Source organism: Hyla sarda, chromosome 4 (genome assembly GCF_029499605.1).
Source record: "Hyla sarda isolate aHylSar1 chromosome 4, aHylSar1.hap1, whole genome shotgun sequence".
Classification (NCBI taxonomy): domain Eukaryota; kingdom Metazoa; phylum Chordata; class Amphibia; order Anura; family Hylidae; genus Hyla; species Hyla sarda.
The window spans coordinates 175,729,641-175,757,459 of NC_079192.1; the positions used below are offsets into that span (position 1 = coordinate 175,729,641).

The 27,819-nt window shown below is 46.9% G+C and overlaps 2 protein-coding genes across 10 annotated transcripts in view; one reads left to right on the plus strand and one right to left on the minus strand.

The window, feature by feature from the left end:
- The window catches only part of VPS13C (vacuolar protein sorting 13 homolog C), a 773,393-nt gene extending 768,236 nt beyond the window's left edge, over positions 1-5,157 (minus strand). For 3 of the 6 annotated variants that reach the window (XM_056572804.1, XM_056572802.1, XM_056572808.1), the window contains exon 1: positions 4,786-5,157. In XM_056572804.1, the coding sequence (XP_056428779.1) occupies positions 4,786-4,882 (97 nt within the window). In that variant the 5' untranslated portion in view covers positions 4,883-5,157. The remainder of the gene's footprint in view (positions 1-4,785) is intronic. The other 3 variants (XM_056572807.1, XM_056572806.1, XM_056572805.1) reach the window with 1 other exon arrangement.
- A 186-nt stretch (positions 5,158-5,343) lies between these two features.
- The window catches only part of LOC130368724 (C2 calcium-dependent domain-containing protein 4C-like), a 95,806-nt gene continuing 73,330 nt past the window's right edge, over positions 5,344-27,819 (plus strand). For 2 of the 4 annotated variants that reach the window (XM_056572809.1, XM_056572810.1), the window contains exon 1: positions 5,344-5,523. The gene's annotated coding sequence lies outside the window, so the exon portion shown is untranslated. The remainder of the gene's footprint in view (positions 5,524-27,819) is intronic. The other 2 variants (XM_056572811.1, XM_056572812.1) reach the window with 1 other exon arrangement.

Genomic DNA, 27,819 nt, shown 5'->3' on the forward strand with positions numbered 1-27,819 from the left:
TTTGTAGTGTAATTTCTCCCGAGTACGGAAATACCCCATATGTGGCCCTAAACTGTTTCCTTGAAATACGACAGGGCTCCGAAGTGAGAGAGCGCCATGCGCATTTGAGGACTAAATTAGGGATTGCATAGGGGTGGGCATAGGGGTATTTAAAATTTAGAGTAACACCAGCATTTTAATTAAAACATCAAACTTTAACAAAAATTCGTCAAACACCTGTGGGGTGTTAACCCCTTAACGACGAAGGACGTATATTTACGTCCTCCGCCGGCTCCCGTGATATGCCGCGGGGTCACGCGGTGTCCCCGCGGCTTAACGGGTCGGTCTCGGCGGCTTTCGATCGCGGTGATGCCCTGTATTAACCCTTCAGACGCGGTGATCAAAGCTGACCGCTGCGTCTGAAGTGAAAGTAACCCGGCTACTCAGTCGGGCTGTTCGGGACCATCGCGGTGAAATCGCGGCGTCCCAAACAGTTTACAGGACACCGGGTAGGGCCCTTACCTGCCTCCTCGGTGTCCGATCGATGAATGACTGCTCCGTGCCTGAGATCCAGGCAGGAGCAGTCAAGCGCCGATAACACTGATCACAGGCGTGTTAATACACGCCAGTGATCAGCATGAAAGATCAGTGTGTGCAGTGTTATAGGTCCCTATGGGACCTATAACACTGCAAAAAAAAAAAAAGTTTAAAAAAAAGTGTTAATAAAGGTCATTTAATTAAATAAAAGTTTGAATCATAAAAAAAAAAAAATTTCCATAAAAAAAAAGAAAAAAGTGTAAATAAAAACAAATGTGGTATCGCCACGTGCGTAAATGTTCAAACTATAAAAATATATTGTTAATTAAACCGCACGGTCAAAGGCGTACACCTAAAAATAAAATTCCAAAGTCCAAAAAAGCGTATTTTTGGTCACTTTTTATACCATTAAGAAATTAATAAAATGTGATGAAAAAGTCCGATCAAAACAAAAATGGTACCGATAAAAACTTCAGATCACTGCACAAAATATTAGCCCTCATACCGCCCCATACACGGAAAAATTAAAAAGTTATAGGGGTCAGAAGAGGACATTTTTAAACGTATACATTTTCCTGCATGAAGTTATGATTTTCTCCATAAGTACGACAAAATGAAACCTATATAAGTAGGGTATCATTTTAACCGTATGGACCTACAGAATAATGATAAGGTGTCATTTTTACCGAAATATGCACTGCGTAGAAATGGAAGCCCCCAAAAATTACAAAATGGCGTTTTTTCTTCGATTTTGTCGCACAATGATTTTTTTTTCCGTTTCGTCGTGAATTTTTGGGTAAAATGACAAATGTCACTGCAAAGTAGAATTGGTGAAGCAAAAAATAAGTCATTATATGGATTTTTAGGTGGAAAATTGAAAGGGTTATGATTTTTAAAAGGTAAGGAGGAAAAAACGTAAGTGCAAAAACTGAAAAACCCTGCATCCTTAAGGGATTAGGCTCACTATACCCCTTGTTACGTTCTGTGAGGGGTGTAAATTCCAAAATAGGGTCACATGTGGGTATTTATTTTTTTGCGTTTATGTCAGAACCGCTGTAAAATCAGCCACCCCTGTGCAAATCACCAATTTAGGCATCAAATGTACTCCTGAGCCTTGTGCATCCGCAGAGCATTTTTCTCCCACATATGGGGTATTTCCGTACTCAGGAAAAATTGCATTACAAATTTTGTGGGTCTTTTTTTTCCTTTTACCTCTTGTGAAAATAAAAAGTATGGGGCAACACCAGCATGTTAGTGTATAAAAATAAACATTTTTACATTAACAGGCTGGGATAGACCCCAACTTTACCTTTTCATAAGGGGTAAAAGGAGAAAAAGCCCCACAAAATTTGTTACGTAATTGCTCCCAAGTACGGAAATACCCCATTTGTGTCCATAAACTGTTTCCTTGAAATACGACAGGGCTCCGAAATGAGAGCGCAATGCGCATTTGAGGACTAAATTATGGATTGCATAGGGGTATTCTGCACCAGTAACTCCCAAACAGGGTGCCTCCAGCTGTTGCTTAACTCCTAGCATGCCTGGACAGTCAGTGGCTGTCCGGAAATGCTTGGAGTTGTTGTTTTGCAACAGCTGGAGGCTCAGTTTGGTAAACACTGCCGTACAATACGTCTTTCATTTTTATTGGGTGGGGGGGGGGGGGGGGGGGGGACAGTGTAAGGGGGAGTATATGTGGTGTTCTACCCTTTATTTTGTGTTAGTGTAGTGTAGTGTTTTTAGGGAACATTCACACAGGCGGGGGTATACGTTGAGTTTCCTGCTAGCAGTTTGCGCTGCGGGGGAAAATATGCCACAGCTCAAACTTGAAGCAGGAAACTTACTGTAAACCCGCCCGTGTGAATGTACCCATTCACATGTTGGGGGGGGAGCAAACCTCAAGCTGTTGCTGGGAGTTGTACTTTTGCAACAGCTGGAGGCACACTGGTTGGAAAACCTTCCGTTTGGTTGAAAAATAACAGAACCTAACAGAAGGTTTTCCAACCAGTGTGCCTCCAGCTGTTGCAAAACTACAACTCCCAGCATGTACTGATCTCCAAAGGGCGATGTAGTTAAGCAGCTGGAGGTACGCAACTACAACTCACAGCATGGCAAGACAGCCGTTTGCTGTTCGTGCATGCTGGGAGTTGTAGTTTTGAAAGATCTAGAGGGCCACGGTTTAGAAACCACTAAACTGTAGCCCTCCAGATGTTGATAGGCAACAACTCAACGGCTTCTGTAGGATTGCCGCACAAGGGAGCCGAACGTCATCGCCGCACGTCGCTGGGAAGTGACCTCCAGCATAGGTCACCGCCGATTCCCCCGTTCTGCCCGGACTACAGTGGGTGGGCAGAACGGGGGAACCGAAGTCTAATGCCCCCCCGCTCTGCTATTTGTCGGTCACTTCTGACCGACCAATAGCAGGGATAGGAGAGGTGGCACCCCTGCCACCTCACTCCTATCCCTGAAAGAGTGAGGTGGTGGGTGTCTTGGGCAACCCGGTCATCCTTATTTGCCGGGTCACCAGGTCATCGGAGACCCGGCATCGCTGCAGATCGACGGTCCGAATTGACCGCTGATTTGCAGCAATCGCCAACGTGGGGGGGTCTCAGGAGCCCCCTTGGTGATGTGCCGGGATGCCTGCTGAATAATTTCAGCAGGCATCCTGGTCCGGTCCCAGCCCAGCGAGCGGCGGGGACCGGAGAAATGCAGGGCATACCTGTACACCCTGAGTCATTAAGGACGTCCTTCACAAGCAATTAGGGCTGCAGCTAACAATTATTTTAATAATCGATTAGTTGTCGATTATTTCATCTATTAATCGGAAAAAATTTCAAAATGCCAAAAAAAGGGGTTCAGCTGATTCTACTTGAAAAATTATGTACAATGGCCATTGACCAAAGTTTCTAGCATGTGATGTGACCAAACAGCAGCAATTTTGGATTTTTTTTTTATGCTTACGCCGGTTGCTGTACAGGATCATTATTAATGATCCTGTACCGAAACACGCGTAAATTTGATACTGCCACATGGGTAACTGTCTGAAATATTAAAATAAAAATGTTAATGATTCACTAATATTTTAATAGTTGAGCATTGCACCCGACCCATGTCTGTAGTACAGACTCTTTAGTAATACAGACAGACACTAGGATGCAAACGCTCTGCACAAACCCCCATGTGTATAGCAGTGTATGTACTACATACACACTGCTATACACATAGTGGTATGTGCAGAGCATTGCACCCTAGTGTATATAGTACACACTATATACTAATACTGGCCCCACCAAGCTATTGCAGACTGTAATGATGGAGACACCCGTCTGTCACTGTCTCCTTCCACACCGGGAATATTCGCAGCCCAGGTGACAAAGACCCCCCCCCCCCCGTCAACGGGTCACTTACTCGGCTGTCCACTGCCGCTGGGGTTACTGATGCCCGCTGGAGAACTAGTCCTGGAGCAGGTCTCCAGTAGCTCTGTGTGCAGCTCCTGAGCTGTGAGCAGCAGCTGATCCTGCAGCAACAGCGCCGCAATCGCGTCCAGGGGCAGCTGCCCGGGCTCTGGGACTGGGCTCAAGAACTGTTAACTTAAGAGGCTGTGGCAGTGTGGGATTTGCAGGACCTGCAGACACAGCGCCCTAACGCCTACACCGCCTGCTGCAGCCTCATGACTGCCGGCATCCCATTGCAACGAATCGGACGATTATTCGATAATGGAATTAGTCGACAACAAATCCAGTTATTGAATTTTATCAATCACATCTATTGATCATTGTAGCCCTAATATATATATATATATATATATATATATATATATATATATATATATATACACACACACGAGAGCGAGAATCATGTAGAGCAAAATGGGGTATATATGGTCATGTAGCACATAATGGGGTATAAATATTCATGTAGCACAAACTGGGGTATTCATGTAGCACACAATGTAGCATCCCCCTTGACTCTCACCACCACAGTACATATGTATTATCTATCCAGGTACATCCTTCAGACACAGTCATGCTGTGATAGGGGCCCATGTCCTCTCATGCCACATATAGTCTCATACACTGGGAGAAATTTCAATGCACATGTCGCAAGACATTGACAGACAGAACTTCTGAGGTACAGACAACACTCCCCAATTGATAAGGACAAGGGAAGGTCGTGACAAGAGAAGCGGAGCAGTCTGGCCTATATTCACACCACAGCTCGGCGGTACCGCCAGCTACATGAAGACACAAGCAGCAGTACATGAGATCTTACCCCCCCAGATGCCCAGCTTTAGCTGGGACCTGTCCAGATTCTCCACGTAATCCCCGAGGAACCTGTTCAGGAGATCTGCCACCACAGACTCAAACATGACCGCCTCACAGCAGGAGGAAGAGCCGCTCAGAAATCTTCACTGTACAAGAGGGTGTGTGTGGCTGCAGGCATGGGTGTCCGGAGGTGCCCGCTTATCACTACGAGCTGTCAGTCAAACTTTGGCGGTGTGACAATGTTGTGCTTATACGCCATTATCAGCTACAAGGAAAACCGCCCGTCAGGGTGTATGGAGGGTGAAGAGAGCGCTATTCCGCGTCACTGTTATGCGGGTGTCAGCTGGGTTCCTGTGTGTTTGGGTCACGGGGCTGCTCACGTGGTGCGGATGAACGGCTCGGCGCTCCTGTCATGCCCAATGTAGACAAGGAGGTTACCGCTAGATGACGTGTTCTCTCACAGCTGCGTCTTCGATGTTTCCCGCCTTCCTGTAGCCAAAGCGATTATGTCCACAATAGGAGGAGGGCGCTGGATCTAAACGGCTCCGAATAGCACACAGTCAGGGGCCATGCAGGACGGTGCTAGTAGTGGGGCGGATTACCGCACAGTCATTTCGGGATGAAGCTTCCATTCAAATCAGTGAAGGCTTCGGTGCTGCGCTATACATGGGCGAGTCTTGTGCACCTGTGCACGTACCCAAAGGGTCAGTTTACACTGCAGAATACCCACCCACAGAAATTCCAGGTAGACAGGTTCTAGGACCACTCTGATATAAAGGATATATGGGGAGATTTATCATAGGCTATAGAGTTTTTTTCTGTGTATTATTGTGCGCAAACTTTTGTGCAAAGCATTTCCTTGCGCTTTTTTTGTGGGCAGAGTATGATAGAATTCTTCATAGTGATGTCTACAATCTCTACTGTGAGAGTGGAGGGGACCAGCGGGCCTATAATGACATTGGAGCAGTGGAACGTCTGGGGAAGGCATGTGAAGCGTTGCTATGAGCCCCGCAGTCTCGCCCCGCTGTCAGAGCAGAGAGGAGCAGTGGGGATTGTAAAACACAAATGTGGCCAGCAACCCTGCTACTTGGCCCTGTGATCCCTACCACTCAGCAGGGAAGAGCGTGGAGATCATGTGCCTGAAGCTGGTATAGTGAAATGTGCCCAGGATCCCCACATCTCTACCCCAATCTCTCCATTTTCACAGCGGGGAGACAGTTTGCTATATCCCGCTGTCAGTGTACAGCGAGATGGATCAGCTGAGCTGCTGCACAGACCCCATCTTAGCTGACTCAGTTTTGATCAGTTGTGTGGTCACATCTTTCTACAGACAAAATAGCGCAGCACACTAACCTGTTTTGTCTAGGCAACAAGACAGAAACCCAATGGACCTGGCATGTCTGATTTTTTAATTGTTTTGCTCCTACGAGGTGAACAACAGGAAAAAAAAAACACAGATGTGTACATAACCTTATACTACTCCCTGCTGGATCCACTTTTGGCTTTGGCTCAAAAATCATTGAGAACCTTTCATCGCTTATTGCTGCCTCAACCATGGTCATTTGGGTGGTCTTAAGTGTCTTCTCCTAGGGCATGCTCGCACAGATTAAACCCACACTGAAAACTTCATCGCCTCAAAAACAGTGCAGATTTTGTTGCTATTTTTGATGTTGTTATTTCAGCACAGCTTTTATTAAGGATCCCATTCATTTTAAGATTTAAATGAGAACGGAAATTTAAGCTGGTCACTTCTTTTTTCGCAGATGCTCAGTAGTGTTCAGGTCTGGAGCCATGCTAGGCCAGTCCATCACCTTTACTCTCAGATTCTTAAGCAATGCAGTGGTCATCTTGGAATTGTCTTTGGGGATGTTTTCATTTTGGCATTCTGCCCTTTGACCCAGTCTCCAAAGGGAAGGGATCATGTTCTTCTTCAGTACAGTGGGGATCAAAAGTTTGGACACCCCAGGCAAAAATTTGTACTATTGTGCATAAAGAAGCCAAGGAAAGATGGAAAAATCTCAAAAAGGCATCAAATTACAGATTAGACATTCTTATAATATGTCAACAAAAGTTAGATTTTATTTCTATCATTTTACACTTTCAAAATAACTGAAAACAAAAAAATGGCGTCTGCAAAAGTTTGGGCACCCTGCAGAATATATAGCATGCACCGCCCCCTATGCAAAGCTGAGACCTGCCACTGTCATGGATTGTTCTCAATCATCATCTGGGAAGACTAGGTGAAGTCAATCTCAAAGGTTTTAAATGCCCAGACTCATCTGACCTTGCCCCAACAATCAGCACCATGGGTTCTTCTAAGCAGTGGTCTAGAAATCTGAAACTGAAAATAGTTGATGCTCACAAAGCTGGAGAAGGCTATAAGAAGATAGCAAAACATTTTCAGATGTCAATATCCTCTGTTCGGAATGTAATTGAGAAATGGCAGTCATCAGGGACAGTGGAAGTTAAAGCAAGATGGAAGACCAAGAAAAATATCAGACAGAACAGCTTGCAGGATTGTGAGAAAAACAATTCAAAACCCACGTTTGACTGCACAATCCTTCCAGAAAGATCTGGCAGACACTGGAGTTGTGGTACACTGTTCCACTATAAAGAGAGAGTTGTACAAATATGGTCTTCATGGAAGAATGATCAGAAGAAAACCTCTTCTACGTCCTCATCACAAAAATCAGCATTTGAACTTTGCAAATGAACATATAGACAAGCCTGATGCATTTTGGAAACAAGTTCTGTGGACCGATGAGGTTAAAACTTTTTGGCCGGAATGAGCAAAGGTATGTTTGGAGAAGGGGAATAGAATTTAATGAAAAGAACCTCTGTCCAACTGTTAAGCATGGGGATCAATCATGCTTTGGAGATGTATTGCAGCCAGTGGCACAGGTAAACATCTCACAAGTAGAAGGAAAAATTGATTCAATAACATTTGAGCAATTTTTGGATGCTAACTTGTTGCCATCTGTGAAAAAGCGGACGTTAAAGAGAGGATGGCTTCTACAAATGGATAATGATCCTAAACACACCTCGAAATCCACGGGGGATTACATCAAGAGGCGTAAACTGAAGGCCATGGCCTTCACAATCTCCTGACCCTCAACATAATTGAAAATCTATGGATAGACCTTTAAAAGAGCAGTGCGTGACAGCCTAGAAATCTCAAAGAACTGGAAGACTTTTGTAAGGAAGAATGGGCAAAGATACCTCAAACAAGAATTGAAAGACTCTTGGCTGGCTACAAAAAGCGTTTACAAACTGTGATACCTGCCAAAGGAGGCAGTACAAGATATTAACTCTGCAGGGTGCCCAAACTTTTGCAGACGCCATTTTCCAAAACCCATTCAAACTCTTCAGCAATGCTGGCAGCATTCATACATCTATTTCCCAAATACAACCTCTGGATATGATGCTGAACATGTGCTTTCAACTTCTTTAGTCGTCCATGGCGAGACCTGTTCCGAGTGGAACTTGCCCTTTAAAACTGCTGTATGGTCTTGCCCACCATGCTGCAGCTAAGTCTTGTCAATTTTCTTATAGACTGTCATCTTTATGTAAAGCAAACATTTTTTATATATCCTCAGAGAGTTCTTTGCCATGATGATATGCCATGTTGAACTTCCAGTGACCAATATTAGAGAGTGTGAGGTTGATAACTTCAAAATTTAAGACATCTGCTCCCCAGTCACAGCTAAGACCTTGTAACACTAGCTTGTCACATGACATCGGGGAGGAAAAATGGCTAATAGAGCCTAATTTGGACATTTCTACATAGGGGTGTACTCACATTTGTTGCCAAGGTTTAGACATTAACAGCTGGGTTTTGTTATTTTGAGGGGACACAACATTAAAGGGGTATTCCAGTGAAAAACAATATTATGGTGTCAGAAAGTTAAGCAAATTTGTAAATTACTAAAGTACTAATCAGCTGCTGTATGCTTCACAGGAAGTTCTTTTCTTTTTAAATGTATTTTCTGTTTGACCACAGTGCTCTCTGCTGACACCTCTGTCTGTCTCAGGAACTGTCAAGAGCAGGATAGGTTTGCTTTGCTCCTGCTCTTGACAGTTCCTGAGACATAGGGGATAAGAGTTTTCCAATGGAGTATCCCTTTAAACTCCTTCACTGTATTTGCAGCGAACACTTCTGCAGGAAGGCTATTCCATGCGCCAACTGCTCTCTTAGTAAAGTAATACTTCCTCATATTACTTTTAAACCTTTGCCCCTCTAATATACTATGTTCCCTTGTTGTAGCTTTTCTTCTTTAACTATACTCTCCTCCTTTAACATGTTGATTTTGTTTATGAATTTAAAAGTTTCTGTCATACTCCCTCTGTCTCATCTTTCTTCCAAGCTATACAGGGGTACTCCACTAGAAAAATTTTTTTTTTAAATCAACTGGTGCCAGAAAGATTTGTGAATTACTTCTATTTAAAAATCTTAATCCTTGCAGTACTTGTCAGCTGCTGTATACTACAGAGGAAGTTGCTTTCTTTTATAATTTCCTTTCTGTCTGACCACAGTGCTCTCTACTGACACCTCTGTCCATTTTAGGAGCTGTTCAGAGTAGGAGTAAATCCCCATAGCAAACTTATCCTGCTTTGGACAGTTCCTAAAATGGACAGAAATGTAAAAAGAAAAGAACTTCCTGTGGCGCACCTCAGCTAAGTACTGGAAGGGTTAAGATTTTTAAATAGAAGTAATTTACAAATCCCTGACTGCATTTCATGTTGTGAGTATGCACCAATAAAGAAGCTGTTTTAAAAGAAGACCGATGAGTGCCGATGTTTTTCTAACTCTCCACTGTATTGATAATTTTCAAATCTGTTTAATGTTCTGGCACCAGTTGATTTAAAAAACAATTATTTTTCATCAGCGTACATCTTAAACCCCTTGGGGATGGAGAGTTTTTCCGTTTTTGCACTTTCGTTTTCTCCTTACCTTTTAAAAATCATAACCCTTTCAATTTTGCACCTAAAAATCCATAAAATGGCTTATTTTTTGTGCCACCAATTCTACTTTGCAATGACATTCGTCATTTTACCCAAAAATCTATGGCAAAACGGAAAAAAAATAATTGTGCGACAAAATTGAAGAAAAAAATTTAATTTTGTAACTTTTGGGGGCTTCCGTTTCTACGCAGTACATATTTCGGTAAAAATGACACCTTATCTTTATTCTGTAGGCCCATACAATTAAAATGATACCCTACTTTATATAGGTTTTATTTGGTCGTACTTCTGGAAAAATCATAACTACATGTTTAAAATTGTCAATTTCTGACCCCTATAACTTTTTTTTATTTTTCTGCGTTCCGGGTGGTATGAGGGCTAATTTTTTGCACTGTGATCTGAAGGTTTTTAGCGTTGCCATATATTTATTGATTGGACTTTTTGATCACTTTTTATAAATTTTTTCATGATATAAAAAGTGACCAAAAATACGCTATTTTGGAATTTTTTTGCGCCTACGCCATTGACTGAGCTGTTTAATTAATGATATATTTTTATAATTCGGACATTTCCGCACGTGGCGATAGCACATATGTTTATTTTTATTTACTCAGTTTATTTTTTTTAAATGGGAAAAGGGGGGTGTTTCAAACTTTTATTAGGGAAGGGGTTAAATGAACTTTTATCACTTTTTTTTTTTTTTTTTGCAATGTTATAGCTCCCATAGGGGGCACACACTGATCTTTTACGTTGATCAATGGTTTCTCATAGGAAACCATTGATCAATGATTCTGCCGCTTGACTGCTCACGCCTGGATCTCAGGCACTGAGCAGTCATTCGGAGAGCGAGGAGGAAGGTAGGGACCCTCCTGCTATCATGTAAGCTGTTGGCAATGCCACAATTTCATTGCGGCGATCCCGAGCAGCCCCCGGAGCTAAGCGGCAATGTTTTACTTTTACTTTAGATGCAGCGTTCAACTTCCAACGCCATGTCTAAAGGGTTAATAGCGCGCGGCACCGCTATCAGTGCCGCGCTATTAGCCATGGGTCCCGGCCTCTAACTTACTGTTGTTAGAGGCCGGGCCCGACCCGTTATAGAAAGGGAGTGGGCAAAGGGTGTATAGGTACGCACTCCATTCCCAACAGGTTAAGGACCAAGCCTATTTTCACCTTAAGGTTACGTTCCCACCTGGCGTATTTTGCTGCGTATTTGCTGCTGCTTATTTTCTAACCCATTGACTTCAATGGGAAATAAAATACGCAACCGCAAATAAGCAGCAAAATACGCCAGATGGGAATGCACCCTAAATGGGCACTGTCAGATGCAAAACCAATAGGTTTTGCAATTGCTTTCTTTAGAACATTTTCAGTATTTCATAATGTAAACAACTGCCCCCTGCCTGCTTGGACTCGTACTAGTCCTGCTGTGTCCATGCGTCATCACCTATGTCATGGACACACTTCCATGATTGACAGCCGGGAATGCAGGGCTCACAGCTGGAGGAAAAATCCTCCCATTGTCAGCTTGTGTCCCGCTACTGTCAGTGAGGACAAGCTGGGAGTTGGTTTTGCTAATGCTAGGGGAGATGTGAGCGGACAACATACTGAGGGAGGTGGCGGAGACCTGCACAGTGAGGCCATGCCCCCTCCCTTTTAGAGGAATTCAGACTAGTGGGCTAATCTAAAAGTGTAATAAATAAAGGTGTTATACACATAAAAATTAGATATACATGATCAGGATTAGCTACTGAGTGATCTATTAAAATAAATGTTTTTTTTGTTGGATCTGACGGGTATGCTTTAAGGACCAGAGCGCACATCTGACCACTGTCACTTTTTTTTTTCTAATTGTAAATTTTTATTAAAGAATTTTTCAGAAATACAAATCCAAAGAAAAGATAAGAGCAGATAGGCCACATAAACAGGGCCGAGGCCCAAAAACTTGCGTGACAAGGAATATATTAGCAACAATGAGTACCTCGGTAGACAGAAGACACCACATGCATATGAAGGAGGCCTCCGTTGTCAGGATGGAAATAACACAAAAACAACCTTACCAGCAATTATAATGAAACTAAGGGAGCCTGGTACGCCAGCCCACAAAGACAGACTGTGGGGCCCAGAGAGCCACCAATACATGTAAGGGGAGGGAAAAGGAGGAGGGGAGAGACAAAAATAGACCACAAGACAAAAATAGAACACAAAACAACCACAAGACACAAGAGGAGAAGGAGGGAATGATAAAAGAGGAAAGAAAAAAAGTTGAAAGAGAGAAAGGTAGAGAACTCGGGGCAGCTGCCTATTGGATCCCAAGGTTCCCAAACAGAGGGAATAGAGTAGTTCAGAGAGGCCGTGAGGAATTCCAAGGAGCGAATCTCACGTATGCGGGCCAACAAGTCAGCTTCAGAGGGAGTAAGGGTCCTCTTCCAGCACTTCGCCATCAAAGTTATAGCAGCCAAGGCTATATACATAAATAAAATGCGGATATAGAATAGAGTTAGTGCAGCTCAATCAATATTCTAACCCGAGGTTAACTGGTATGGTCTAAGAACCCCAAAAGACCAAATAGTAGGCAGAGAAAAATGATATAATAATAAAATATATAACCAGTCCTCAAGGGATAGTGGAAAAAAGAAAAAAAGGGAAAAGGAATAGGAGAAAAGGGGGTGACAATAAATAATATACAGTAATAGAGATAATAAAAATAAATATGGTAATAAAAAGCCTGAAAGGGTACAATGAATTAAATAATCTTAAACATTTATTACATTTTAATAATACAATCAATACCAGAGCAGGGCCCTTGCTCAGGTATTAAAAATATAGAATAAAGTGACCTAAAATATGATGCTAAAAATTGCCAGCCATCTCAGAAAAGAAGAAAAAATAGTCTATTGTAGCAAAAAATTTACAGCAAAAAATTGACAGATTCCACAAGTTTACATGTGTAAATTGAGGTAGACTTAAATGTCATTAATCAAAGTGTTGAGAGGAGAAGTTAGTAAGATGCCGGTAATTGTATCCAAAAAGTAACAAAATTGTAATAGAATGCTTATACAGTTAATGATAGGATTAAAGCGATACTTTATCGCTGAGTAGACAGAGCTTGTAGGCAGCCGAGTGTCCCTGAAAACGGCAGATTCCAGAGAGCAATAGCAGTAAGTGTCCGCATGGACGATGTCCGGTGCTCAGATCGTCACTGCCCTGGCATGGGCATGTGGATACCTTGATGTGGCAATGTATGAGTGCGCTTCTCCTGCGGCAAGCACTCGCTTTCGGTACAGCAGTAACCGGCTTTGGATAGTTGTGCGTTGAGAAAATCGCTCTGCTTGGCACGGATCGGCAGCCGGCCTATAGGGGAGTTTCAGCAGAGGTGAGTCGGCATCCGCGTGCAGTGTGAATTGCGTGCGATTTGCAGAGGTCCTTAAACCGGGGTACTACAGGTATTGATTGTACTTTCAAAATGTAATGAATGTTTAAGATTATTTAATTCATTGTACCCTTTCAGGCTTTTTATTACCATATTTATTTTTATTATCACTATTACTGTATATTGTTTATTGTCACCCCCTTTTCTCCTATTCCTTTTCCTTTTTTTCTTTTCTTTTTTCCACTACCCCTTGAGGACTGGTTATATAATATTTTATTATTATTATATAATTTTTCTCTTTTTACATAAATAGCTTAAACAGCTTCTTAGAGAGAGTAGGAGGAGATAGGTGAAGAAGGTAAGTCAGAGGGTCCAGAGAAACCAACACACCCAGGGTATCAGATAATAAACCCTGCACTATTCCAGTAGTCTATAAGGAGAGGACAGGACCAAAAAATATAAAGCACCGTACCCGACCCCACCCCACAATGCCAGCATTGAGGAGGGATGTCAGGGTTCAATCTATTTAATAACTCCGATACCAACTCATAATCAGTTAATACTGATTTTTCTTATAATCCGTGCAAATGGAGGCCTTGGAAGCCCTCTCCTATATGACCCGCCACTGTGGCAAGGTGATGACAGTGTTCAGAGCAGCTTCCTAATGGCCCGTGTGACGGGGGGTCTCCATTAGGTGGGATGAAGAAGCAAAGAATAGATCTCGGAGAGAAGACCCCTCATCTGAGGCCCGCCACAGCACAACCTCTCAAAGCCTGTAGGCCGAGAGACCACAGCGGAACCAATCGTAGAGGACAAATAGTACCGCAATTGTAAGAAGTGGAAGCGCTCAGACGAGGGGAGCTCCCATCGAGCCACCAACTGATCAAAGGACAAAAGGGAACAAGAGATAAGGTCTACCACATCAGCCCAACAGAAAAGTCCCCGAGAACCCCATTCCCAAACCATAACAGAGGACTGACCAGGAGGAAAGGCAGGATGATAGAGGAAGGACCGCAGAGGGAAGGAGGGAGAGAACAGCTTATATTTGACTGAGCAATACCCCCACACATACTTAGAGAATTACATAGGGCCAAGCAGAGGGGAGAGAGAGAGTAGATGCCGGGGGGGGGGCCATAAAAGAGCATTAAGGTGGACAGGGGCCAGCCAAGGCTTCTCCAACTCCATCCATCGGCTGTCTGCATGGTACAAAGACCATGCCGCTAGATGGCGAAGGTGGGCCGCCCAGTAGTATTTTACTATATCAGGAACTGCCAGCCCTCCCATAGCCCAACTAGCCATCATGATCAACATGGGTAAGCGGTGTCTCTTTCCATCCCAAATAAAACGAAAAATCGCCGATTGGAAGGCGCGAAGGGCCGAGAGCGGGACACGAGCAGGCAACGTCTCAAAAAAATAGAGCAGTGGTGGAAGAATCGTCATTTTAACCGCCACAATACAACCAAAAAAAGAAATATATTGCAACCGCCATTTCTCCAGTAGTGCCCGGAGCTCCCGAAAAAGGGGGTGATAGTTGGTAGTGATATAGACCCCTAGATATTGTCACGATGCCGGCTGGCAGGTAGTGGACCCTCTGTGCCAGAGAGGGATTGGCGTGGACCGTGCTAGTGGACCGGTTCTAAGCCACTACTGGTTTTCACCAGAGCCCGCCGCAAAGCGGGATGGTCTTGCTGCGGCGGTAGTGACCAGGTCGTATCCACTAGCAACGGCTCACCTCTCTGGCTGCTGAAGATAGGCGCGGTACAAGGGAGTAGGCAGAAGCAAGGTCGGACGTAGCAGAAGGTCGGGGCAGGCAGCAAGGATCGTAGTCAGGGGCAACGGCAGAAGGTCTGGAAACACTGGCAAGGGACACACAAGGAACGCTTTCACTGGCACTAAGGCAACAAGATCCGGCAAGGGAGTGCAAGGGAAGTGAGGTAATATAGGGAGTGCACAGGTGATAACTCTAATTGGAACCACTGCGCCAATCAGCGGCGCAGTGGCCCTTTAAATCGCAGAGACCCGGCGCGCGCGCGCCCTAGGGAGCGGGGCCGCGCGCGCCGGGACAGAACAGACGGGGAGCGAGTCAGGTAGGAGAGCCGGGGTGCGCATCGCGAGCGGGCGCTACCCGCATCGCGAATCGCATCCCGGCTAGCAGCAGGATCGCAGCGCCCCGGGTCAGAGGACGTGACCGGGGCGCTGCAGCGGAGGAGGTGAAGCGAGCGCTCCGGGGAGGAGCGGGAACCCGGAGCGCTCGGCGTAACAGTACCCCCCCCCTTGGGTCTCCCCCTCTTCTTGGAGCCTGAGAACCTGAGGAGCAGACTTTTGTCAAGGATGTTGTCCTCAGGTTCCCAGGATCTCTCTTCAGGACCACAACCCTCCCAGTCTACTAAAAAAAAATTCTTTCCTCTGACCTTTTTGGCAGCCAAAATCTCCTTGACCGAGAAGACGTCCGAGGAGCCGGAAACAGGAGTGGGAGGAACAGATTTGGGAGAAAAACGGTTGAGGATGAGTGGTTTGAGAAGAGAGACGTGAAAGGCATTAGGGATACGAAGAGAAGGAGGAAGAAGAAGTTTATAAGAGACAGGATTAATTTGACACAGAATTTTGAAAGGACCAAGATAGCGTGGTCCCAACTTGTAGCTAGGGACACGGAAGCGGACATATTTAGCGGAGAGCCATACCTTGTCTCCAGGGGAAAAAACGGGGGGAGCTCTTCTTTTCTTATCCGCGAACCTCTTCATGCGTGAAGAAGCCTGTAAGAGAGAATTTTGGGTCTCTCTCCATATAATGGAAAGGTCACGAGAAATTTCATCCACAGCGGGCAGACCAGAGGGCAAGGGGGTAGGGAGGGGGGGAAGAGGGTGACGGCCGTACACCACGAAAAATGGGGATTTGGAGGAAGATTCAGAGACCCTGAAGTTATACGAGAATTCGGCCCATGGAAGGAGATCTGCCCAGTCATCCTGGCGGGAGGAAACAAAATGTCGCAAATAATCACCCAGGATCTGGTTAATTCTTTCTACTTGTCCATTGGACTGGGGATGATATGCAGAGGAAAAATTTAATTTAATCTTGAGTTGTTTACAGAGAGCTCTCCAGAATTTAGACACGAATTGGACCCCTCTATCCGAGACAATCTGCGTAGGCAACCCGTGAAGACGAAAAATGTGTACAAAAAATTGTTTAGCCAACTGAGGCGCAGAAGGAAGACCAGGAAGAGGAATGAAATGTGCCATTTTGGAGAATCGATCAACGACCACCCAAATAACGGTGTTGCCACGGGAAGGGGGTAAATCAGTAATAAAATCCATACCAATCAGAGACCAAGGCTGTTCGGGGACAGGCAGAGGATGAAGAAAACCAGCGGGCTTCTGGCGAGGAGTCTTATCCCGGGCACAGATAGTGCAGGCTCGCACAAAGTCCCCAACATCCGTCTCCAGAGTTGGCCACCAATAGAAGCGGGAGATGAGTTGCACAGATTTCTTGATGCCCGCATGACCTGCGAGATGGGAGGAGTGACCCCATTTGAGGATTCCGAGGCGTTGGCGTGGAGAAACAAAGGTCTTTCCTGGAGGAGTCTGTCTGATGGAGGCAGGAGAAGTGGAGATCAGGCAGTCAGGTGGAATGATGTGTTGCGGAGGGAGATCAACTTCTGAGGCATCCGAGGAACGAGAGAGAGCATCGGCTCTAATGTTCTTATCGGCAGGACGAAAGTGAATCTCAAAATTAAATCGGGCAAAGAACAGAGACCACCGGGCCTGGCGAGGATTCAGCCGTTGGGCCGACTGGAGGTAGGAGAGGTTCTTGTGGTCGGTGTAGATAATAACAGGAAATCTTGATCCCTCCAGCAGATGCCTCCATTCCTCAAGTGCTAATTTAATGGCTAGAAGTTCTCGATCCCCGATGGAGTAGTTCCTCTCCGCTGGAGAGAAGGTCCTAGAGAAAAAACCACAAGTGACAGCATGCCCGGAAGGATTTTTTTGTAGAAGAACAGCTCCAGCTCCTACTGAGGAGGCATCAACCTCCAATAGGAAGGGTTTGGAAGGGTCAGGTCTGGAGAGCACGGGAGCCGAAGAAAAGGCAGACTTGAGTTGTTTAAAGGAGTCTTCTGCTTGAGGAGGCCAGGACTTGGGATCAGCATTTTTCTTGGTTAAAGCCACGATAGGAGCCACAATGGTAGAAAAATGTGGAATAAACTGCCTGTAATAATTGGCGAACCCCAAAAAGCGTTGGATAGCACGGAGTCCGGAGGGGCGTGGCCAATTTAAGACGGCAGAGAGTTTGTCTGGATCCATCTGTAGTCCCTGGCCAGAGACCAAATATCCTAGAAAAGGAAGAGATTGGCATTCAAACAGACATTTCTCAATTTTGGCATAGAGTTGGTTGTCACGAAGTCTCTGAAGAACCATACGGACATGCCGGCGGTGTTCCTCTAGATTGGCAGAAAAAATTAGGATATCGTCCAGATATACCACAACACAGGAGTATAATAGATCACGAAAAATTTCATTGACAAAGTCTTGGAAGACGGCAGGGGCATTGCACAGTCCAAAGGGCATGACCAGATACTCAAAGTGTCCATCTCTGGTGTTAAATGCCGTTTTCCACTCGTCCCCCTCTCTGATGCGGATGAGGTTATAGGCGCCTCTTAAGTCCAATTTAGTGAAGATGTGGGCACCTTGGAGGCGATCAAAGAGTTCAGAGATGAGGGGTAAGGGGTAGCGGTTCTTAACCGTGATTTTATTAAGACCGCGGTAGTCAATGCAAGGACGTAGGGAGCCATCTTTTTTGGAGACAAAGAAAAATCCGGCTCCGGCAGGAGAGGAGGATTTACGGATAAAGCCCCTTTTTAGATTCTCCTGGACGTATTCGGACATGGCAAGAGTCTCTGGGGCAGAGAGAGGATAAATTCTGCCCCGGGGTGGAGTAGTACCCGGGAGGAGGTCGATAGGGCAATCATAAGGCCTGTGAGGAGGTAGAGTCTCAGCTTGTTTTTTGCAGAAAACATCCGCGAAGTCCATATAGGCCTTGGGGAGGCCGGTTACTGGAGGAACCACAGAGTTACGGCAAGGGTTACTGGGAACCGGTTTTAGACAGTTCTTGGAACAAGAGGACCCCCAACTCTTGATCTCCCCAGTGGACCAATCCAGGGTTGGGGAATGAAGTTGAAGCCAGGGAAGTCCAAGGAGAATCTCCGAGGTGCAATTGGGGAGGACCAAAAGTTCAATCCTCTCATGATGAGATCCGATGCTCATAAGAAGGGGCTCCGTGCGGAAACGTATGGTACAGTCCAATCTTTCATTATTTACACAATTGATGTAGAGGGGTCTGGCGAGACTGGTCACTGGGATGTTGAACTTGTTGACGAGAGAGGCCAAAATAAAATTTCCTGCAGAACCAGAGTCCAAGAAGGCCACTGTAGAGAAGGAGAAGGCAGAAGCAGACATCCGCACAGGCACAGTAAGACGTGGAGAAGCAGAGTAGACATCAAGGACTGTCTCACCTTTGTGCGGAGTCAGCGTACGTCTTTCCAGGCGGGGAGGACGGATAGGACAATCCCTCAGGAAGTGTTCGGTACTAGCACAGTACAGGCAGAGGTTCTCCATACGGCGTCGTGTCCTCTCTTGAGGTGTCAGGCGAGACCGGTCGACCTGCATAGCCTCCACGGCGGGAGGCACAGGAACAGATTGCAGGGGACCAGAGGAGAGAGGAGCCGAGGAGACGAAACGCCTCGTGCGAACAGAGTCCATATCTTGGCGGAGTTCCTGACGCCTTTCAGAAAAACGCATGTCAATGCGAGTGGCTAGGTGAATAAGTTCATGTAGATTAGCAGGAATTTCTCGTGCGGCCAGAACATCTTTAATGTTGCTGGATAGGCCTTTTTTGAAGGTCGCGCAGAGGGCCTCATTATTCCAGGACAATTCTGAAGCAAGTGTACGGAACTGTACGGCATACTCGCCAACGGAAGAATTACCCTGGACCAGGTTCAACAGGGCAGTCTCAGCAGAAGAGGCTCGGGCAGGTTCCTCAAAGACACTTCGGATTTCCGAGAAGAAGGAGTGTACTGAGGCAGTGACGGGGTCATTGCGGTCCCAGAGCGGTGTGGCCCATGACAGGGCTTTTCCGGACAGAAGACTGACTACGAAAGCCACCTTAGACCTTTCAGTGGGAAACAGGTCCGACATCATCTCCAGATGCAGGGAACATTGGGAAAGGAAGCCACGGCAAAACTTAGAGTCCCCATCAAACTTATCCGGCAAGGATAAGCGTATCCCAGGAGCGGCCACTTGCTGCGGAGGAGGTGCAGGAGCTGGCGGAGGAGATGACTGCTGAAGCTGTGGTAGCAACTGTTGTAGCATAACGGTCAGTTGAGACAGCTGTTGGCCTTGTTGCGCAATCTGTTGTGACTGCTGGGCGACCACCGTGGTGAGGTCAGCGACAACTGGCAGAGGAACTTCAGCGGGATCCATGGCCGGATCTACTGTCACGATGCCGGCTGGCAGGTAGTGGACCCTCTGTGCCAGAGAGGGATTGGCGTGGACCGTGCTAGTGGACCGGTTCTAAGCCACTACTGGTTTTCACCAGAGCCCGCCGCAAAGCGGGATGGTCTTGCTGCGGCGGTAGTGACCAGGTCGTATCCACTAGCAACGGCTCACCTCTCTGGCTGCTGAAGATAGGCGCGGTACAAGGGAGTAGGCAGAAGCAAGGTCGGACGTAGCAGAAGGTCGGGGCAGGCAGCAAGGATCGTAGTCAGGGGCAACGGCAGAAGGTCTGGAAACACTGGCAAGGGACACACAAGGAACGCTTTCACTGGCACTAAGGCAACAAGATCCGGCAAGGGAGTGCAAGGGAAGTGAGGTAATATAGGGAGTGCACAGGTGATAACTCTAATTGGAACCACTGCGCCAATCAGCGGCGCAGTGGCCCTTTAAATCGCAGAGACCCGGCGCGCGCGCGCCCTAGGGAGCGGGGCCGCGCGCGCCGGGACAGAACAGACGGGGAGCGAGTCAGGTAGGAGAGCCGGGGTGCGCATCGCGAGCGGGCGCTACCCGCATCGCGAATCGCATCCCGGCTAGCAGCAGGATCGCAGCGCCCCGGGTCAGAGGACGTGACCGGGGCGCTGCAGCGGAGGAGGTGAAGCGAGCGCTCCGGGGAGGAGCGGGAACCCGGAGCGCTCGGCGTAACAGATATTTAATAGCTGAGGTAGACCATTTAAAAGAGCACTGAGAGCGCAAGAGGGTAGACAGAGGCAACGGAAGATTAAGAGGAAGTGCTTCAGATTTAGAAAGATTAACTTTATAGCCACATACTACACTATAGTCATGGAGAGCTCTGTAGAGGTTAGGGAGAGAAAGCAAAGGCCGGGAAAGGGTAAGAAGGACATTGTCAGCAAGGGAATATGTAAGGGAATGCCAGTGATGTCCGGGTCTCTCCTTATCATGACAGCCAGAGGCTCAATGCACAGGGGATCAGGGGGGACAATGAACAGCCCTGATGAGTCCCATTAAAGAGAGGAAAGTTAGGGGGTGAGGCATGCAGGAGTTTAAGAGAGGCAGTGGGAGAGGAGTAGAGACCCTGCAGTGCAGTCAGAAAGTAACCTGAGATACCAAATTTCTGGAGAGTGGCGAAAATAAATGGCCATCCCAACCTACCAAAGGCTTTCTCAGCGTCCAAACTTAAAATCAATGCCTATTCAGACCTCCGATTGATCAAGTCAACAAGATCCCCTACCCTCCTGGCGACAGGGGATAACCCCGACCTGGTCCTTTTGGATCAGAGAGGGAAGAAAGGAGCAAAGTCTGATAGCTAAGACCTTAGAATAAAGCTTTAGGTCAGAATTAAGGAGGACAATGGGCCTGTAACTAGAGCAGTCATGAGGATCCTTACCGGGCTTAGGTATCAAGGTGATCAATGAGTGTAAGAAGGACTGCAGGTTCTCCTCACCCCCCCATGAAAGAGTTAAAAAGAGGAACAAGGTAAGGAACGAGAATAGAGGAGTAGGTTTTATAGTACAGATATGTGAAGCTGTCTGGGCTGGGGGAGCGACCAGCAGGGAGAGATTTGAGAACCTCTACAAATTCCTCCTCAGAAATGGGAGCATTGAGGACCACATGATCGGCTCCTGACAGGGTAGGGAGAACACATTGAGAGAGATAAGATTCTAAAGTGGCCGCTTGCGCCACCGGGTCAGACAGAAGCTGAGAGGGAAGAGAATAAAGGCTAGCATAGTAATCAGTAAAAAGATGGGAAATATCAGCGGGGTGGTAGTGAAGATCACCAGAGGGGTCCTTGAGAGCAGAGGGAGATTGAGCTGCTGCACAATCCCGTAGGCGCCTGGCCAACATGGTGTGTGCCTTATTGCCCTTTTCATAAAAGCATTGCTTGGCAAACAGCTGTCGCTCTACTGTATGGAGGGCGAAGTCACCCAGCTGGGAGCGAGCAGCAATCAAGCACCTCAAAGTGGACAGTGAGGGAGAGGACAGCAAGAGGGCTTCTAAGCGGGTGATTTGAGCATGAAGTTCCCAGGAGCAGGCCAAAGCATCACGCTTAAGTCGTGCACCCAGAGCAATACAATAACCCCGGACGACCGTCTTGTGAGCTTCCCAGAGGATGGCCTGTGAGGAGAGCGATCACCCGTTGGTAGCAAAGTAGTCAACCAAACACTGCTGGATCGACTCCTGGGAAGGTAGCGAATTCAGAAGAGAGTCAGTGACTCTCTAAGCCGCCAGTGACAGTTCCGAAGAGAAGGAGAGGGAGAAAAAGAAAGGAGGATGGGACTATGGTCAGACCAGGAGATCGGTTCAATAGACGCAGTGGAGAGCATGCGCACCATGGGGAGGTTGCCAAAAAAGTAGTCTATGCGCGTTTGCAATTTATGAGGGTGAGAGTAAAAGCTAAAAGAGCGGTCTGTCGGGTGGTTAATCCGCCACAAGTCATACAGCGAGGAGGCCCAAATAACCGAACACAGGTGCATCTGAGCGGGGGTAGTATGGGCAGCAGAGAGAGAGTAGCGGTCCAGAGAAGGTGAGGTTAAAGTCCCCCCCCCCCCCCCCCCCAAGTAGCCAGGCAGAGGAGGGGTTTTTATGTATCTTGGCCAGAACCCTGCGCAAGAAAGGGATTTGAGAAGCATAAAAAGCATAGAGATTACACAACAAAAGCGGAACCCCATTCAAGACTCCTTCTACCATCACATAACGCCCCAAAGGATCCAGGTGAAAAGAGGAAACTTGTAGTGGGCAGGATCTAGAGACAAGAATAGCAACCCCCGCCGTCTTTCTAGCAGAGGAAACAGTAAAGGCCTGCGGATAAATTTGTTGTATTAATTGAATTGGAAAGAGACGGAATTGTCAAAGTGTGTCTCCTGGAGAAATACAATATCAGCACGCAGCTCAACCAGCTTCGGTTGCAATAGGCGCCTCTTCGTGGGAAGTTCAGGCCCTTAACATTCAGGGAGACACACTTGACCATGGAAAGAAGAGGAATAAAGCAAATATAGAGACATCACTCACGAGAGACCTCAGGAGAACTACATCAGCCCACCAGAAAGAAGACAAAGGAACCTGGAATCCACAGCGGAGGAGCACAGAAGAACAACCTAGTGGAGAAAAGAGAGAGAGGGAGGGGAGAAACTGACATCTGACCAACAGGACAACACAAAATAAACAAAAAGCAAGACAAATCAAGAAAGTAAACCATTGACCAGTAAGTCAATGTGGAGGCCAAGGCCACTGGAGTGGGCCAAGAGTCAAGGCATGGGCAGTCCATTGCCATGGCCTCGAGGGTAAAGATAGAAGGACACCACCAGAGAACGACCATCAGAGAGGCCAACACCCCACCCCAGACCATAGCAAAACACTATGCAATAAAAGAAAATCACTGGTGATCAAAAATGCAAAAATATGAAAACATTAGAAAATGCAAGACAAGTCAATGAGAACATGATGGGGAATTCCATGGAATGCAGAGCAAGGCCAGGGAATCACAGAAGTCCCAAACCAGGAATGTCAGCAGAACAATACTTTGGCCTTGTCATCCACTCAAGGGGGAACCCGGGGTGGAGCCCCAGGAACCCGAGAGGGGGATTTCTTCTGAGCCCCTGGCCGGCATGACCGGACAGGTTGCCACACTGGAGGTAGGGGCAGAGGAGGAGATGTCAAGTTCCAATCAACCATCTGGGGTTCCGGCAATTCCAAGGTGGAGCAGAAGGCTGGGAGATCGGAGAAGGAGCGCAACACAGCAGAGCGTCCATCCCTACGAGCATGCAGTGCAAATGGAAAGCTCCACCTATATGGCACTTGGTGGGAATGGAGGACCACCAGGAGCTGTTGAAGCATCCGCCTTTTCTGGAGCATCAGCCAGGACAAGTCTTGGAACAATTGGAGAGGGGCCCCATCAAAGTGAGCTTAGGCCATGATGGCCTCCTTGACCCGAAAATCATGGACACAGCAAATGACGTCCCAGGGAGCGCCCGAGGTAGATTTAGGTCGGAGGGCCCGATGTGCTCTGTTTAGGTTAATCTTGTGGGAGGAGGGCTCACTGAGGATAAGATTGAAGATAGCTTCCAACGTGACAAAAAGATCCTCATCGCGGGTAGCCTCTGGCAACCCCCGAACACGGATGTTATTACGCAGCCCCTGTTGTCCAGATCCTCTAAATGGGTGTGAAGGTCACACAGAAAGTCCATCTGGAATTCAATTGTAAAATGGAGCTGGGCAATGTAAGCTCTAGTAGTATCATGGGCATCCTCCAGGCCCTCCACCCGGTCAGAAACATGCTGAAGGTCCTGGCGCATAGCTGCAATTTCCGCCCGACAGGTGTCCTTAACTTCAGCAATGAGAGAACGGAAATCTTCTTTAATGGGAATTTGGGAAAGCAGCAAGTCAAGGTCCGGTCGCACCGAGGAGGGCACAGAGAGGCCAGAGCAGAGGAGATCAGCGTCCGAGAGAGCATCCCAGGTGGAGGGACTAGGAGCTGGTGAATGAGGCACTGAGGGCCCGGGTGACAGAAGGGGAGAGGCCTGGGCGGGCACACTCACAGTATCGGCGTGCATCACAACAGGCGGTCAGACCCTCTGGGGCTTGGGAGAAGCCGGGGTGAGATAACTCTCTGCCAGGGGATCCAAAGGGGCGGAGAGGGGCAGTGGAGAGGACACAGGTTCAGACCCCACCGAATTCAGAGACACAGGGGTTTGGGCCCCAAGTAGAGGGAGCAGAGGTGGGGAGGGCTGAGCAGTGTGGAGCAGCTGCAGGGAACCTCGAGGCAGGGGAAGATGAAGGCAGTCCCCTCACCAGCGAGGCCCAAGATGGCGGCACCTCACTCTGGCTGGGGGAGAATGGCACAGACCCCAGGGGAGTGGGCAGCAGGGCAGCTCTGAGGGGCACAGTTAGACTGATCCACGCTGGAAGAGGCACTCACCACCGGGACTGTGTAGCTGGGAACCGCAGCAGGCCTCTCTACTGTGGCAGTGGAGGCTGCAGGGAGCTCCTTAGACAGCACTGCAGCTCTGCAGGAGGGGCCTGGTCACTTCGCCGGAGCTTGGCAGAGCAGCAGAGGCCGCAGGCTGCAGCTGAGGAGGCACCCCCAGGTCCAGTGGAGCAGTCCGGTTGGAGATATGTGAAGCCGGTGTCTGGGCAGGCGGGCGGAGGCCCAGCGCAGGGCCCGCATCAGCTGACAGAGGAGCAGAAGCAGACACTGGGGGTGCCCGCAGGTAGTGCAAGATGCCTTCGGGCGGGCTAGAAGGGAGTCGGGGTGAAGAAGGAGGATTCTGGGCCTTGCAGGAGGTTCTCCCCATCAATTTGGCTGGGTCACGAGGTTGGAAAAGCTGGGTTTAAGGCCTCAGGAGCGGGAGCAAGCGCTTCATGCTGCCATCTTCTTCTGTGCCAAGCCACGCCCCCAACCACTGTCGCTTTAAGCATTAATAATTCTGGGATGATTTTACTTTTCATTCTGATTCCAAGATTGTTTTTTAGTGACCTATTCATCTTTGTTAGTGGTAAATTTCTATCGATACTTGCATCTTTTCTTGGTGAAAAATTCCAAAATTTGATGAAAAAATTGAAAATTTAGCTTTTTCTAACTTTGAAGCTCTCTGCTTGTAAGGAAAATAGACATTCCAAATAAATTATATATTGATTCACATATACAATATGTCTACTTTATGTTTGCATTATAAAGTTGCCATGTTTTTACTTTTGGAAGACATCAGAGGGCTTCAAAGTTCAGCAGCAATTTTCCAATTTTTCACATTTTCTAAATCAGAATTTTTCAGGGGCCAGTTCAGTTTTGAAGTGGATTTGAAGGGCCTTCATATTAGAAATGCCCCACAAATGACCCCATTATAAAAATTGCACCCCTCAAATTATTCAATATGACATTCAGAAAGTTTGTTAACTCTATAGTTGTTTCACAGGAATAGCAGCAAAGTGAAGGAGAAAATTCAAAATCTTCATTTTTTACACTGGCATGTTCTTGTAGACCCAGTTTTTGAATTTTTACAAGGGGTAAAACGAGAGAAATCTTCCTAAAATTTGTAACCCAATTTCTCTTGAGTAAGGAAATATCTCATGTGTATGTCAAGTGCCCTGTGGGTGCACTACAAGGCTCAGAAGGGAAGGCGCGACAATGGGATTTTGGAGAGTGAGTTTTTCTGAAATGGTTTTTGGGGGGCATGTCACATTTAGGAAGCCTCTATGGTGCCAGAACAGCAAAAAAAAAAAAAAAAAAACACATGGCATACTATTCTGGAAACTATACCCCTCAAGGAACGTAACAAGGTGTACAGTGAGCCTTAACACCCCACAGGTGTTTGACGACTTTGGATGTGTAAATTAATGAATTTTTTTACTAAAATGCAATGTTTTCCCCAAATTTTACATTTTTTTTACAAGGGGTAATAGTCAGGGCTGCCATCAGAAATTTTGGGACCCCTCACACAGCTTAAGGCCTGGATAGGGGATAAGTTATTTTTCACCAGACTACTCCTTTTAAAGAGGGGCCTACCCAAACTATATGGAAGCAACTATTAACAGAGGGGCCTACCCAAACTATATAGGGGGCTCCATATAGTTTACGTAGGCTCTCTGTTAATAGTTGCCCCCATAGTTGTGGTAGGCCCTAACCCCTCTCAGAGAGGCCTACAACTATATGGAGGGAAAACTATTAGCAAAGAGGGGCCTACAATAACTATATGGGCCGGGGCACAATTTGCCATTATATAGTTGTTGTACGCCCCTTTCTGCTGTTAACCGTTGCCCCCAATGCTGTATCAATGCGCATCGGCCGTGCGCAGGGGTGTAGCTAGAAACCACAGGGCCCCGATGCAAAAATTTTCCTCGGGCTCCCTACCCCTCCCCCTGACAGCCCCCCCCCCCCCCAGGGCCTGGGCATTTTATAATAAGCAGACCATTTGTTTGGTGGGGGTCCGACTGCTGAGACGCTCACCGATCACCTCGGTTGAAGTGGTTCTCCGGCTGTTGGAAAGCTAAAACTCCCATCATTCTGGAGAGCCTCTGGCAATGGGAGTTGTATTTTTATAACAGCTGGAGAGACACAGATTGGACACAGTTCTACCCATCATCATTGCAGAACTTACAAGTGACTACAGCTTTGATAGGACAGTCAGGAGAACACACGTTGATATCAGTAACCTGAGTGATGTCTTCTCTGTTATCTTTTCTTCTTCATCTGGTCCAGAGACCAGGTCTTCCTCCAGATCCATCTTCTCTGCAGAGTCTGACATCTGGACATTGTTGGCTCCTCAAGTTGTCAGCAGATCCTCATCCTCTGCATGAAGACAGTAATCATTATAACCTTGCCAGAAAGTGTACCCTATGTAAAATACTGCCCCACACTGTACCCTGAATATAATTCTGCCACACACTGTACCCTGAATATAATACTGCCATACACTGTACCCTGAATATAATACTGCTATACACTGTATCCACTAAATATAATCCTGCCACACACTGTACCCTGAATATAATACTACTATACACTGTACCCACTAAATATAATCCTGCCAGACACTATAATCTGAATATAATGCTGCCCCACACTGTACCCTGAATATAATACTGCCAGACACTGTATCTACTGAATATAATCCTGCCACACACTGTACTCTGAATATTGCTATACACTGTACCCACTAAATATAATCCTGCCACACACTTTACCCTGAATATAATACTGCCCCATACTGTACCCTGAATATAATACTGCCAGACACTGCATCTACTGAATATAATCCTGCCACACGCTTTTTCCACTGAATATAATACTGCCACACACTGTACCCTGAATATAATACTGCTATACACTGTACCCACTAAATATAATCCTGCCACACACTATAACCTGAATATAATGCTGCACCACACTGTACCCTGAATATAATGCTGCCCCTCACTGTATCTACCGTATTTATCGGCATATAACACGCTTATTTTAGGCTAAAATTTTTAGCCTAAAGTCTATCTGTGTGTTATATGCCGATAAGCCGCTGCAGTTCAATGATTTAAAGCGGGCGCGTTAAATCAATGAACTGCAGCGGCTTTTGCAGGTCCAGAGACCTGTCGTCGCTGCCGGCTTCTCTGCCCCTGCCTATCCTGGGGTCCAGAGACTGCCAGCGCCACTGCCCCATTACCTCCCCCATCCACCCCGGTTTTTCTGACCCCGCAGAAGCCCCCAGGAAAGGCAGGGGGAGAG